Genomic DNA, 15087 nt, shown 5'->3' with positions numbered 1-15087 from the left:
CTGCAAATGTTTCTAGGTAGGCCTATAGTTCGCGCCTCTCCCACTCTCTTGGGTTTGCATATACTGCTGTGAACCACCACCTGCAACTCCCCAATCCATTGACTTCACAATGAATGAATTGCTTGTTGCACTCTATCATCGTGATGTTAATGTTTTCATCATCCCATAGAATCCAGATCCCGCCTGACATTCCTTGCGCATCCATTAGGATATGTTTTTTCTGACCCAAACGTTTTATCACTTGTTTTGCTTTCTCACCATAGCAGCGAGTCTCAACTAGTACCACTATCTTTGGCTTAAACTTCCTTCTTAGTTCTTTGAATGCAGTACCGAACTCACGGCTGACTGCTCCTCTCACATTCCACGTAAAAATCATAAACACAAATAGAGTTTATGAGAGCAAAAAACTCACCTTGAAGTTCGCTAGTTTCTCAATGGTTGGGAGAATTCATAGGTCGTCTCCCGGTTCCCTGTAAGCACCCTCTCTACTTGGTTCCCTTCCTCATTTCCTTTTAGTTGATTACCAACATCTGATAGGCCCAATGCTTCCACATTCTTGTTTGGGTCTGGTGGCTTATCTTCCTCACATTCCATTGAGTCTTTAACTTGATCCGTTAATGACTCAAGTGAATGTTTTATGCTAACCTCCTCACTATATTGTCCGGTTAATTTGTCTTCTTCTATTGGCCTAGTGATTTCCTGTTCAGTTTTTTTGTTTGCTTCCTCCCTGTCCTCCATTGGCCCACTTAGTCTCTCCCTGTTAACCCCTTGCTTCGACCCATTAACTATTCTTCCTTGCAAGCCCATTTTGTCACCTTCCATCAATGATTCCCGTCCAGGCCCCATTTGCATTTCTTGTTTATCACTTTTCTTTTGTTCTCTTTTTTCTACCTTTTTGCTTGCCTTTTCTGTCTCTTTTCCAAATCCCATCTGATCACCGTCATTCTTGTCAGATTCTCTTCTTAATTCCTGCGTCTTGTTACCTTTTTTTCTCCCCTGTAGCTCTGGGCTTGAAATTTCTTTCAGAGGTCTTCTTTCTACTTCCTCGGTTATGTCCTTTTCACCTGTCACTTCCTCTGTCTCTAAAACGGCGAATCTTGAGGATTTTTCCACTTCTTCCGATACTCTTCTGACAGTTTTTTTTTCTGCTGCTCAGTACTTTTACCTTCTCTACCTGCTACCTTCCTGCCCCTTCTCGGATACTGTGCAATCATCCACTCCCAAAACTTTTCCTCTGTCACCTTTTCTGGGTTCTTCGCCGGACTTACCTCGCCGACGAGCTGTGTATTCTCTTGTGGTGTTCGCTGCTCCTTCTCTCCTTGATGTTCCTTCTGTGTCTTTGTTAAACAATGTTCCTTGTCATGCCCAAATCTTCCACAGGCAAAACAGATTAATTGGAGACCCTCATATTCAATTTTGAGGTGATTCCCATCTACTATGTATGCCGGCAGGAGGGGAGCATTTAGGTCTATCTCAACACACATCCTGGCATACATTGTTCTTGCTCTTGTGAGTGTCATTTCATCAACTTTAATGGCTTTCCCAATCTTGTTACCAAGGTGGTAAAAGAATTTTTTGTCATAGTAATCTCTAGGTAGTCCAGGGAGACGGACCCACACCGCTATCCTTTTGATCTTTTCTGTCCAGGGGTTGAAGTTTCTTTTCCAAGTCTGAATCGTTAGATAATGATTCTGGATAATCCATGGTCCTCCTTCTAGTGCGAAATGATAGTCATCCCAGTCTTGAAATGTGGCTGACATGTATCCGTTTCCGATCACATTTAATTCTACATTTCCTGCTTTCCCCCACATTTGTTGAACTTTCCTTTTCATCTGCATGAAACCCAACCTCCCCCCTAACAGTTTTATGATCAGTGTGTTTTGCCATTTTTGCTCTAATCGTCTCCTTTCCTCCTCTGAGAACTCGATATGAGGTCCCATAGCTGTATCAGTGACTTTGACCCCTCGTTCAAGTTCCATTTCATTTTCAAACAGCAAATTTCCATCCCACATTTCCTCTTCCCTTACCTCACTTTCCTTGTTTGGTTTTCGGTTGCCCTTTGGTTTCAGTGCTTCCCGATACGACATGGCTTGTGTCGTGATACAATTGTTATGCACCTCTTCCCCTTGCATCCATTCCTCCTCTCTACGCTGCAGTGAGATTTCTCCTGAGAATAGGCCATTGGTTTTTTGCAATTTTCCCCGTATTTCTACCCCTTCCTGTACATCCTCCATTGGTACTTCTCCATTTTCCCAGTTCATCTTTTCATCTTTGTTTAGCTCATTACTGATTTGTTCACGTTTGCTTCCTCGTTCTTCCTCCTCCCTTCCGCCCCTGGGTCGGTCAGGGGGTTATTTCCCCATCGTACCTTCGACCGGTGACATGGAAAAGCTCAGAACCTCTCTCTCTATTTATTATTTCTTTTGCTCTCATTGAAGTTTGAATATATTCTCCACAACCACTTTTATCACTGTAAAGGATCCAAATTGAATTAAAAATAAAATCAAGAAGCTAAGTCTCAAAAAGCAGTTCATGGTAAAATTGAGTTGAAGCTGCAACGAGAGGATATAAGATCAGCAAAAGCTCGATTTATAAATGTGACTGGGAATGGCATTAAAGGGATTTATTATTCCTTTGTAAACTTGATTGGTCCTTTAAGTTTTTTTTTTGGGGGGGAGGGGGGGGAGAAACCTATTTTAGAAGTTCAAAATTCCTGTTATCTTAAATAGAGACAGAAAGAATCAAAGAAAAATTCCAAAAAAAAAATCCTTAGAATATAGGAAATTTCAGATTGGGTAATAGAATTTCGAAAATGACAGAAAGGATCAGTGACTCAATCTGTCATTTGTAAAATTAAGACAAATTGACAATTTTGCTCCTGGCTAAGTAAAAATGAGTAGTTATTCTCTAAACAAATCTAGGTAACGCTTACACTATTCTAGTGATTACAAGATTAGTTGTAGTTAATAATAAGGTACCTGACTGTGAAAAAATGAGTAGTTATTCTCTACATGAATCTAGGTAATACTTATATTGTTTTAGTGATTACAAAATTAGTTGTAATTAATAAAAAAACACCTGACTATGAAAAAGTGAATAGTTATTCGCTATACGAATTTAAGTAACGCCTAAACCCTTACAGTGATTCTTTAAATCATTGTAGTGAATGAATACAAATGAGGGAAAAGTTGTCAATTCCTCTTGATTTTACAAATGATAAATTGTGTCATTGACCCTTTCTGTTATTTTCAAAATTCTAGGACTTAATCTGAAATTTTTTATATTCCAAGGATTTTTTTTAGAATTTTTCCAAGAATCAAAGTTTGCCCTTTTGAATTAAAAACCATTGCCACCTGACCTATAAATAATTGATGACCCTTTCAAGTTTTTTCAACTCCGTATATTAATTATTTACTTCACAAAAATAAATTAAACTTCTTTAAATAAAGTTGATTTCATGCTATTAGTATTTCAGCCTTGAGCTATTTTAGTAAATCTGTTTCACTAAAACTAAATTAGATGTAATTTTGTGTTGTCCGAATTTTTCAAAAAATACACCTGACACCGTAGATTATTGAAGTGAGCAAATCAAACCACCCTAAAACTTTGTTTTTGCCGACCAAAACACCCTAAATTAGCCCAATCATGGATTGAGAAGAAGTTAACAAAAATAATAATAATAACACAATAAAATTTGTGAATCACTAAAATAAAGGAAAATTACAACTTTTAGATTTTTCTGGGGTCAAAACTCTTCTTCCTGACTCTGACTTGGTCAACGACTTCAACCTCACCAAAAACTTCGGTTTTTTATCGCAATTGGACCCACTCTCCTTCCTCTTCTTCCAGCTCAACGAGTCCCAATTCTCAGGCGACCCCATCATCAGCACGCTTTCCGGCGACCTTCCTCCCACTGTCTCTTCATTATCCGTCTGCTCCCATTGTCCACCTCCCCCACCACCAGCGGCGGCCACCGTGAGCATCCTCGTCTGCATTGCCGACACCACCTCCCTCATGGCCACATCAGCATCTCCTCTGTTCCTCAACAGCATTTCGCCGATCTGAGCAGGCGTAAGAGACCCACCGGACCTTATGCAGCTGTCCACCGCGTCGAACAGAGCGTGCGATTCCAACCCCAGGTAGTTCCTGACCAGGTCCCTGAACGCATGCATCCCGCACGCGCCGAGATTGACATGCACGTCCATTCTCCCGCAACGTACCAGAGCAGGGTCCACATTGTCTCTGTGGTTCGTGGTGAAGACGATGATCCTCTCTTCTCCGCAACACGACCACAGCCCATCCGTGAAATTCAGGAGCCCCGATAGAGTAACCCGTCCGCTTTCATCCTTCGAGCAGTCCGACGACGACGCCGTTTTTGCTCTCATTGTTTTCGACTTCGTCATTGTCGTCTTCTTCGTCTTCCTGTCCGCCGTCAAGTCCACCGAGCAATCAATGTCTTCGATCACGATGATGGAGCGGTTCGTCGTTTGTATCAGTAATGACCTCAGCTCGGAATTATCAGACACCTTGGTGAGCTCAAGATCGTAGACGTCGTAGCAGAGGAAGTTCGCCATAGCTGCGATCAAACTCGATTTTCCAGACCCGGGTGGACCGTATAGTAGGTACCCACGCTTCCATGCCCGACCCACTCTATGATAGAACTCTCTGCCTTCAGCAAATGCAGTGAGGTCGTTTTTTATCTGTTTTTTCAACTCAGGATCCAGTGCCAGTGTGTCAAACGTGGAAGGATGCCGGAACGGAACAGAGACCCAACCCGATTCGAATGATCCGTTTCCATTGTTGGTGAATAGCCTCCTCTCTCTCGAGACTCGCTCGAACTCCTCCGCACGTGCGGTCACGTGACTGAGGTAGGCCGAGAGAAGGGTCTGACGCTGGCGCTTCGGCAGCCGCAGAGTGAAGCTCCGCTTCTCCTCCAGTGAGTCCTGCACCGTCTCGACGTGGTGAGTCCAGGAGAGACGGTGGCCTTCAAAGGTGTCGTGAATAGTCTGATTGGGGGCGACGGTATAGGAAATGCGATTGGAGGACTTAGACCGAGAAAGGGTGAGGCGGCGGCAACCGGCTGCGGCGGAGTGGTTGACGGAGTTGAGGTAGAGGTGAACATGGCGGTACAAATCATTGAGGTCGACGCCACAGTAGCCATTGAACTCGGGGATTTCGAAGTAAGAGTGTGGGGAGAGAAAATCCGTGAGAGTCTCGTAGGAGGAATGGAGGAGAGAGAGTAGCTGTGACGGTAAGACATTCTGAAGTACGGTGAGCAAGCCTAACAACGACCACAATTGTGACAATATCTCCATTTTTGCTCTGTTTTTCTTCTCTGTATCGGTCTTTCAGTGTTTGTCTTCTTGGCTGGATAATGGAAGCTACTGGACTGAGATTTTGTCTGTGACCCCGGAACTTATTATACTAAGAATCAATATGTCACTTTTCTTCTTATCTACAGCCCAAAGCGGGAACAGATGCTGATAAAGCCACTGTTTTGAGGGAAGAAAAGAAACGGAGCAGACAAAAGATAAAGTTAAAGATGAAGTCGACCCCTCTCTGCTTTTGCTTTTGCTTTTGCCTGTAGAGGATGCGCTTACCCGCTTCCTCATCTTTCAAAGCGTGGGCTACACATATCAAATCAACGAAAATGCTCTGAGTATTTTTCCATAGAGTCAAACTTCCATTTTATGGATTATTTCTGTTATTCACTCCCGTTGATTTCTGCATAATCACTTGAGTGCGATACTTAGTTCCGTTCGCAGGCTCCACAAAATACATCACTGAAAAGGAAAATTATGGCTTCTTACTTGAATAATATTGATTGTGTATGCTTAATAATAATTTGAATGCTGTATTTTGTGCGGTTTTTCTGCAAGTATCTCAGTGTTCTTATAAAGTTTATAGGCTTATTTGTCAACACTCAAAGTTTTCCCATCATAAGCATCTTGGAATGGTAGACTATGGATTTCATACTTGCACGCGCGGTGGCTAGTTTCAGTAAAGGTGTAAAGGAGGTAATATAGGGTATATAACTCAGCGGCGTGCATGCAGAACAAACGGGGTATTTGTCCTGTAGAATCTGCTTTTGTTTCCATCTTGACGAATCACAGTACCACTCTCCACTTTATCTTTTTTCCTCTTATTTGTCTTGTAACTTGAGCTTCAGGTGTCAGAGAATGTTCTTAAGAAGAATTAAACATAATCACTCAGTCATGATGAGCACCATATCAGAAGATGATAATGAGGAGGGGGAGATTTTGTACCTGCTGATGATCTTCTTGTTTTACTGCACCATGTGAATGGAAATCACTGATCACTATTGCACTGGCTAGCTGCACCAAATAGGCAACAAAATCTCACTAAAATGGGTATGTCAATGAACCCCACTACTTAAAACACTCTTTGACGACTTTCTATTGGCTACTTGTACAATCAATTGGTATACCATGTGTATGAAAAACTTTTCAAATAGCTTGTATATTTCTTTCACCTTTCTTTTGTAAAAACAGTAACTCATTGTAATTCAGATCAGGTTAGAATGCACAATATTTGAATGATAAAATGCCGATCTAGAGAGCTGATGATCTTGTCTATGTAATTTGCACATCAAATTATCTGCATAATTGTATATGGTCGTCTATGTCAATAACTTTTCATTATTCTTTTAGGCTTTTACCAGTGGGTATGAATGGAGCGTGTATGAAATTAGCTGAATAGAAAAAGATAAGCAGATGATGGTGGTGCTCTTTCTTGTGCATTACATTTTCTTTTTCCCTCCTTCTTTGTAGGCTTATGCTTTAGGAACAAAGTTTCATTTATGCTTCTTTTTGCAGAAATTTGTCTAAAATCCCTTCACCAAAAGGATTCAATCTGCACCTTCAGATGGAAATCCATTGGTGTTTGGCTGTTGTTCTTATCTGCATCTCATTTGCTCTTTCAATGGTCTTTTTTTTCCCCAAAGCCTTTAGGTATGTGATTATAAAATGGTTGAGATTTTAATAAAGTCAATAGGGAAAGAGGAGATGAAAGGAAGAGGGGGAAAAAAAAGAAAAAGAGGCATGTGTTTGACATAAAAAGCTTCACAAGGCATTGATGAACATGGAGGGTGGGCTAAAGAATTAAGACTGGAGGAGCCCTAGTTGAGAGAAAAGCAGAAAGCTAAGCCTAAAATGGGGCTATCAAGAATAAAGCCTAAAAGAGGGTTCCCTTGGAATATCAATGATCAGATGCATCTGATTCCATCTTTGTGATTAGCAGTTCATTTACAAATCCAATTTACCCCAATGAGTCGCAGAAGGACCAAGAGGATAGACTCTGGTTATTATATTGATCCCAGCCTGTCTCATAGTCTCTACTCTTTCCCTTATATTATCGTTCTGTACCATGAAAGTTCACATGTTCTCTATCATGTTGTTTTATCAGTTGCTTTTCCTTTTAGTTAACAGTGCTACATAGTTAGGCCTAACTAATTTACCTTCTCGATCTGATTAAAGAAAAAGTCGTTCACCGCAAAAAGATTCGATGTTAGCACTATATATGTATATATATACACATACTCGTTGAAGGAGACTGACATGTAAATCCCAACCCACGTTGTTAGCTTGGTGGGATTGGGGTTTGTTTCTTAGGAAATATCATCAGCTTACATATTTTGAAATCAAAAAAATAAATACATATGATATAGTTAGAGAGAGACATTGCTAGAAAGTATGGGTAAGTATAGCCACTTGAGGGTAACTAAAATGAAAAAGGTTGAGTAAGTTATGAGTAAAGGTTAGAGACTCAAAACTCTTCTGCTCTTTTTTTTTTTTTTAAATAAAAAATCTTTAAATTTCTTACCTGTGTCTTTTTATGCTCTGGTCAAGATAGGGAAACAATTTTGGTGTCTTAAGGAACTAAATTTAATACTGTAATGAAATGAAGCAACAAAATGGCAAGAAAATAAATTTCAGATTTACCGATTAATTTGTTCTGGGCAAGGATGAGTATAATGTTGTCATATTATTTTGTGCGTCGCAGAAAGGGTTGAACGTTGATGTGAAGAATGTTTATAGAAGCAGAAAAGCAGCGAAGCGATTCTGCGTTTACTTAACTTTAATAATGACAAACAAAAGCCGACAATAGGGCTGCTTAAGAAGATATCTTTGTGGTTTATGTGCTTCTCATGTTCTCCCTGTGTGAACTACGAAAGTCCAAAATTTGAAGATTTTCTTCAAAAAAATTTCTTAAAAAAATATCTCCCATAACAAAATTTATTGCCTAAAGATTCTTAAAATTTGTTTAAGGATTCAGGTGTAATATGAAAATTTGTTCAAATCAGGTATAATATATTTTTAATGGCCGCAATTCTTCTTTGATTACATGCGACCTATTTTTAACGATATATGCACAAAATAAAAAATATTTGTATACAGTGAAAAATATGTTGCACATAAATGAATAAGAGTTGTGTCTACTTAAAGACGTGGTCTTTAGACATCTTTAAAATATATTTTTTTTGTTGATATGTATAAATATTCTTTTATTAGAAATAATTTTGTTTGATATATTATCGAGCATCAAACAAAGACACTTCTTTTAACATATATTCAAACTTTAATTTACTATATTGTGAGTAATTAACTTTTTTTTTGCCAGACCTAACAGCAGTTGGTTATATAATATAAAATTGAAACTGAGAATATATCCCAAGGTTATGTGATTGGAGCCAGAACCGTCATGGTCTGAAAAAAGAAAAAGAGAATTATAATAAGGTTTTAAGAAAGAAAAATAATTACTAAAAAATCTCAATAACAATTTAAACATTTTATAATGAAAAGTTTTAGAATAGGAAATAACAACTTTTAAGACTTATTTTGTAAGTATTTGTCTTTCTTAATATCTCATTGTAATTTTCCTTTTAAAAACAAAAGGATTGGAGCATCGTGGATCACGTCCAAGCCAAGCCCAATGAAACGGGCCAATCCGAGCCCACAGACAGTTTTGCAGTCAATGTTGGCATGTGATTGTGAAATTTTGTTTTGTTTAGTTTGAAGAAGGAAGAGGCTTACTATATATGAAACTTTCAAGTTCATTTCTTTGACTCGAAGAATGTCCCGTATGCAGCAGCCATATGGGATTTTTCTAGATTCTTCTAGAATGTTTTAAAATATATATATAAATCACCTCAAATTATTAGATTAAAATTCATCTTTAAAGTTTTTAAAGAGAAGAACAATGTAAAAGACTTTTTTCTTGAATCCAGTCTTTCATGAATAAACTCTTGATCAACTTTTAAAATGAAATGTTGAAATTTACTTTCTTATACTTTGTAAGTTCTTTTTTTTGAATAAAACTTTATAAGAACTTTTATTAGTAGATGTGGATATCTTGTATGGTACAAGATGATAGATGAATTGCTCTGTTAATAGTCTATAAGCAGCGTAATTTGTTATATATTAAATGTTGATGAATTCATGTTGATTCAACTTTTTTTTTTTCATGTTTTAATAAACATGAGATAATCAATAATATTTGTGCTTCCTTCATTATTAAGATCTTTGTTGTTTTTTGGCTTGAAACTTTGCTGTATTATTAGAAGAATTGTCATTAGTAGACAAATAGATAACATAACTTATTTTTAAATTGAAAAAAAATGAAAAGCTCATCTTTTTAAAGTTAAAACTTCAAATAATAATTAAAAAGAGTTTTTTATTTAATTAAAACCAACTGAAATTATGAAACAATGATTTAGGTGAAGTTTGAGAATCATAGAATTATTTTTAAAAAAATACTTTTATGCCAGTCGAAATAAAACTCATCTTATATTTTTACTTATAACAAGGTAAAGTTAGTTCTAAAAAGCTAATCTAAACATTCTCTTAAGCATTTACAGTCCTTTCAAGGATTACATTGTCAATGTAGAAGGATTAACAAGAGGTAACATCAAATTCATCAAACATCTACGTATCCACACAAAAGCCTACAATACATAAGAAAAATGCCACACGCACACAGATATACACTCCTGGAAAGTAGATGGAGCCATCGTTCTTGGAAAGAAGATTGATGAGACACCATGAACAATACAACCACAAGAAGCAACCCAACTCCCCACGGCGTACCTCCGGCTCTGTGAAGCGACTCTTTCTCCGGCAAAGGAATCAAAGACGAAAATGCCCCTCTCCCCCAATATCCTCCTCCATAGTTGGACATCAAGTGAAGTGTCAGTAGCAGAATCAGAGGGGACACCATTACCAGCATCTTCACTTGGTCCACGAAGCTCTCAACTATTTCCTCGTAGTTCGAGTACCATGAGAAACCCAGGAAGATGAACAAAGTAAGAAGGAAGAAACAGAGATGGAAAGAGATACAAGACTCAGAAGAGTGATTGGCCATTTTTGTTGATAATGGAGGTGATCGAATGTAAAGATCAGAATTCAGAAACAGGTTTTATATATAGAGAGAGATGAAGGTTGTTGGAGAATCAGGATCGACGACGGAGAAGAATGCTTAAAAGGGGTGAATGGTATGGCTTTGTTTACTGGGAAAGGTTCGTACTTGTTCGTAACCCAGAATCTGAAAACCTTGAAAAAGGCTTTTAATTTGCGGAAACAAGCTAATAAGAGTCGGTGAGAATGGGGTACTACACTAACTATGATGGTAGCTGCTTGGGATCGTAACAATATGACTAATCAGAAGCTGACACGTACCACCGACCAGGGACCAGATTCACTCTTGGAAATTTCAAATTTATGGAGATTCTCTGATCGACCATCTCGTTTCAATTTCAATTTTCAACTATTATATTGAAGTCACTAGGGACTAGGGATCATGTTTAACAAAAGAAATTGCATAGTTCGTGTTTTGCATATGTTTAAGATGGTCCTTCTCATTTTGTTCACATGAATTTCAATCTATTGAATGGCGGTTATGATAACCTATTTATGGATCATAAATAGTACCATTTTTATATTATATTGCATTATACTACCTCCGGTCCTAATTATAAAACTTCAGTTATTGGAAACTATAAATGAGGTCTTATAATTAGAATTGGAGATAATATTAATACGACATAAGAATTGTGTACCTTATACAAAGTCCTAAAAATGAGTTGCATTTATAAATAGTATGACTTTTTTTTTGTATTATTATTATTATTAGCATAGACTTTTAACTTAATATTGTTAGAAACGGATGGGATTGAATTGGTTAGGATATTAGTTTATTGACGAACCACGGGTGGATAGGTGCTTGATTTTGCATTGAATCAATTTACCATTTTTCTTTTCATAGATGTCCAGGTTAAATAATAGGCCGATTCCTGATAAAATCAATTGAACATTCAGCTAAAATTCCTGATAGACATTTGTATTATTTTTAATTTTTGGGGTCCTGATCTACTGTTGATTGATGTATGATTACATATATAGTTGAACAACACTATACATTTGATTTTACATATAAGACCCAGTTTGTGATAAATTAGGGTTTATATTTATAACAGAAAGTAATATCATAAAAGGAAGAGGAACTAATTAGCTAACAAGCAATGAAAATTGAGACGAGGAAGGATTCTGAGTTGGCCCACTTAGAGAGAATAGGTGTATCCTCTCTGATTAAGCAAAGGGAAAGATAACTTTTAAGTCAAATATAGTATTCATCGAATCATATTTAGAATCTTATTTGCATATATCCATCATTCTATTTTATTTTTATTTTAATAAATTTACTGTGCTGAGTAATTCCATATATCAGCTTGTCAAGTGATATGTACAAATGAATTCTTTGAAGGCACTTAACGTAGAATGCATGGCAAAGCGATAGATTCGTCATTTTATCTCTGTCCTTGATTGCCATACCAAGACAACGTACATTTAATTGTCACCTAAGTAAATTTGAATGTAATATTATCAACATTCAAACACTATAAATTAAATTAAACCTTGCAATATATATGACAATTAATTTATTAACGGGGCTGAGTCTAGTAGAAGGGACTAATCTCTCACAACGTGATATAATATAGTTTTTATGTATTAAACTCAGATTTTTGGTACTTTAATAGAGCTAAAGTGGGTTAATTAATACAAATTTATAGAGCAAATTAAATTAAATAGTTGATAACTTGTTTACTCAAATGTCACTGTAAATATTTTCATCATTGAGCAGAGATCCAAGCAATTAGATAGAGAGTCTAATTTATAGAGTTGTGAGAATAATTATTTTTTTAATTTTAAAGTTTGAAAGAAGGAAAAATAATTAAAAAAAGCTAAAAATTACTAAATCTCAAATTATGTTTGGTAACAGGTTACCAACTTTCTTGACCTTCCGACTATGGGCAGGCGTCAGCCCCCATACATGGTCTTATAACTTTGTGAAGACAACACTTTATTTAGTATTGATAACATTGAATTTGTAAATGACAATAAATTTTCGTTAACTTTTTTTATTTGATATTTAGTAATCTTTAGTTTTTTATATTTTTTTTATGAAAGAATTGTTTACAAGTGACTGCTTTTTTTATTTTTTTGGGTTCTTTTGAAACCAAAAAAAAAAAGAAGAGAAAACCATTTCTTTTTTACCGCTGTGATTTTGTACGCTTTAAAGAGGGCTGGATTGCAACTTGCCACTTGGGAGCCCAATATTATTTGTTTCTGTGAGAAACAATGGGCCGAATCTCTTGGAGTGAACACTTACTTTTCACCGGTCCTGATCCGCCCAAATCGAATAAGTTCTTTTGACCCAAAAGGGAAAAAAAAACAAATTTAAGATATTAGAAGTTGGGAAATTTGTATGAAGAGGGAGTGGAGCGGGGGAAGGTTTGCAAATTTGCAATAGCCTCATCAACACAATCAAATGACGTAATGATTTGTATGCCACGTGTCATTCATACGTCGTCCCCAACCCACACACACCACCATTCCCTTAAGCCACTGCCTCTTCTTGTTCCGCCATTGTTGGCTTTAGTGGGTTGGTGAAGTGACCCACTATGTCCCTTCACTTTACCAGTTTCTTCTTGCGTCCACACTTCTAATTGCCTTATTTTAAGCCCTCCAACTTCATTCCACATTCCCAACCCTCAAATCTCACCCAACTTTGCTTGTCCCAATCCATACAAAAAGCCATTGATCACTCGTGACTTTCACTAAAAACCAGAAAACCCAGCTACATCACTGTTGAATTGGAGCAGCCTATTCACAGATTCTGTTCCCATCTGTTTCTGTCATCCAAACATGGTCTTCTTCTTCCCTTACACTTGGCGTCTGCTGGCACTACTAGTGGTGGTCTGTGTTGGCGCCATGGCAGACTCATCGAAGGAGAAAGAGGAATGCACAGAGCAGCTAGCAGGGCTAGCGACTTGTCTTCCATATGTGGGAGGCCAGGCAAAGTCTCCCACGCCAGATTGTTGCAGTGGGTTGAAGCAGCTTCTGAAGAACAACAAGAAGTGTCTCTGTGTCATCATTAAGGATCGTAATGACCCTGACATTGGAAGCCTGCAGATCAATATCACTCTCGCTATGACCCTCCCTAACGTCTGTAATGCCCCTTCTAATGTCTCCAAATGTCCTGGTATGAAAAATCCACACCACATCTTAACTCAAAATCTTATATTTGTGGGCCTTTTTCTTGTATCTACTGTGAAACTTCTTTTTTCACTATGAACTAACACTTGAACTCCATTATTTACAATTGGAAATCAGAGCTGCTGCACATGGATCCCAAGTCACCAGAAGCTCAGATTTTCTATCAGTTGGATAAAGGCTCAAGTAAAAGCGGCGCAAGTCCTGGTCCTGCCCCTGCTCCTACTGGTAGGCTAATAACTTTATTGCTCTCAACTTTAGTCTATTTAAAAAAATAGACACTGGGATCCAACTTGCAGCTTCTCACTTGAAAAGAATCTTTCACGCTACTAACTCTCCGTTCCTTGATATAAAAACTAGTTAGCTAATTTGAGTATATTAAAAAAGTTTGTCAAGTTAGTTATTTGTAATAAATAAGTGTTGTATTTCTTAAAACATCTTTGCTAATCATGTGTATTACCTAAAACTATTATTTAATGGAATCTTTAACGTATGTAACTAGTACAAGAATTACTCTGAAAAAAATTAATAAATATGAGAGACAAAATGGATTGGAATCTTATATTTAAGATCAAATTAAAAGTTAAACTTGTTTTTATATTAAAAACTGAAACTAGTTTTTATATTAAAGACCAGAGGTAATATTATAGTACAAGACGATTAGCTTTAGTCTTTAGTTTACTTGTTTATTATTTGTTTATTTTTGGAGCACAGACACAAAAAATATAAATATTATAAATATATAACATGAGCTGGTGTTATGTGGGATCGGATGCAGCCGCAGCAAGTGGAGGGAGTGGAAGCAGCCAAGCAGCGAGTGCGCAACAGAAGAATGAAGCTTTCTTGAACAGGAGGAGTCTATTTGGGCTGGATGCTTTGGTAATTGGGCTTCACGTATGGGCTTTCATGGGCTTCACTTGAATATAGATCACTTAGCTATTGTCTCATTGTTTTTCCTTTCTAGGCTTGAACGTTTCTCATTCTGCTCTATTGTCTGCATGCGTGTCATTGTTGTAATAAAAGAGCAATTATGGGGAGGAAAAGTACTAGAAATCATAAGTTGTGGGGTGGCGGGTTTTGGAATGATGTCATTGGGAATAAAAATGGAGTGAAATCAAGATAAGAACTTATCCTTTTTTTGTGGTAAGAGTTGGATTCTTGATTCCTCCTATCCATTTGTATGTATTATATATATATATATATATATATATATGAACTGTTGGAACTTTCAAATGATTATGATTATTCATTTGATTATCAAATCTCTGCATCCTTAACAAAATTTATTTTATCTATTTAATCATCACTAAGCTAGATAAGTTCCATTACACAAGTAAAATCTAACAAAACGCAAGGACTTATTTGTACAAATAAAAAAAACTTGGCTTCCACACAAACATACACACAGGGATATGTACAAACTAGAATGTATTAACTCTAGTTATTAATATAAAACATACTCCACTGGTCCTTATTATAAGACCCTATTTGACTTTTTATTTGGTCCTAATTATAAGGC

The 15087-nt window shown here is 37.0% G+C and overlaps 3 protein-coding genes across 3 annotated transcripts; 1 reads left to right on the top strand and 2 right to left on the bottom strand.

Moving 5' to 3' along the window:
• Window positions 1-1082: 1082 nt before the first annotated feature.
• On the bottom strand, window positions 1083-2012 carry LOC114755052 (uncharacterized). Its single transcript, XM_028943918.1, has one exon. The coding sequence runs from the start codon at window positions 2010-2012 to the stop codon at window positions 1083-1085; it is 930 nt and encodes a 309-aa protein (XP_028799751.1).
• Window positions 2013-3546: 1534 nt separating this feature from the next.
• LOC114755030 (AAA-ATPase At4g25835-like) lies at window positions 3547-5405 on the bottom strand. The gene has a single exon (XM_028943902.1). The coding sequence runs from the start codon at window positions 5313-5315 to the stop codon at window positions 3705-3707; it is 1611 nt and encodes a 536-aa protein (XP_028799735.1). The 5' UTR covers window positions 5316-5405; the 3' UTR covers window positions 3547-3704.
• Window positions 5406-13055: 7650 nt separating this feature from the next.
• LOC114755031 (protein YLS3) lies at window positions 13056-14739 on the top strand. The gene is made up of 3 exons (XM_028943903.1): window positions 13056-13557; window positions 13689-13796; window positions 14347-14739. Exons 1-3 carry the CDS (start codon window positions 13221-13223, stop codon window positions 14487-14489), a joined length of 588 nt encoding a protein of 195 aa, XP_028799736.1. The 5' UTR covers window positions 13056-13220; the 3' UTR covers window positions 14490-14739.
• The last annotated feature ends 348 nt before the right edge of the window (window positions 14740-15087 follow it).

The sequence above is a fragment of the Neltuma alba genome, unplaced genomic scaffold (assembly GCF_004799145.2).
Source record: "Neltuma alba isolate B1F8T4 unplaced genomic scaffold, ASM479914v2 tig00010229_pilon, whole genome shotgun sequence".
Classification (NCBI taxonomy): domain Eukaryota; kingdom Viridiplantae; phylum Streptophyta; class Magnoliopsida; order Fabales; family Fabaceae; genus Neltuma; species Neltuma alba.
Note: the sequence above shows the minus strand (reverse complement) of the source record. Positions and strands in the feature narration are given on the sequence as shown.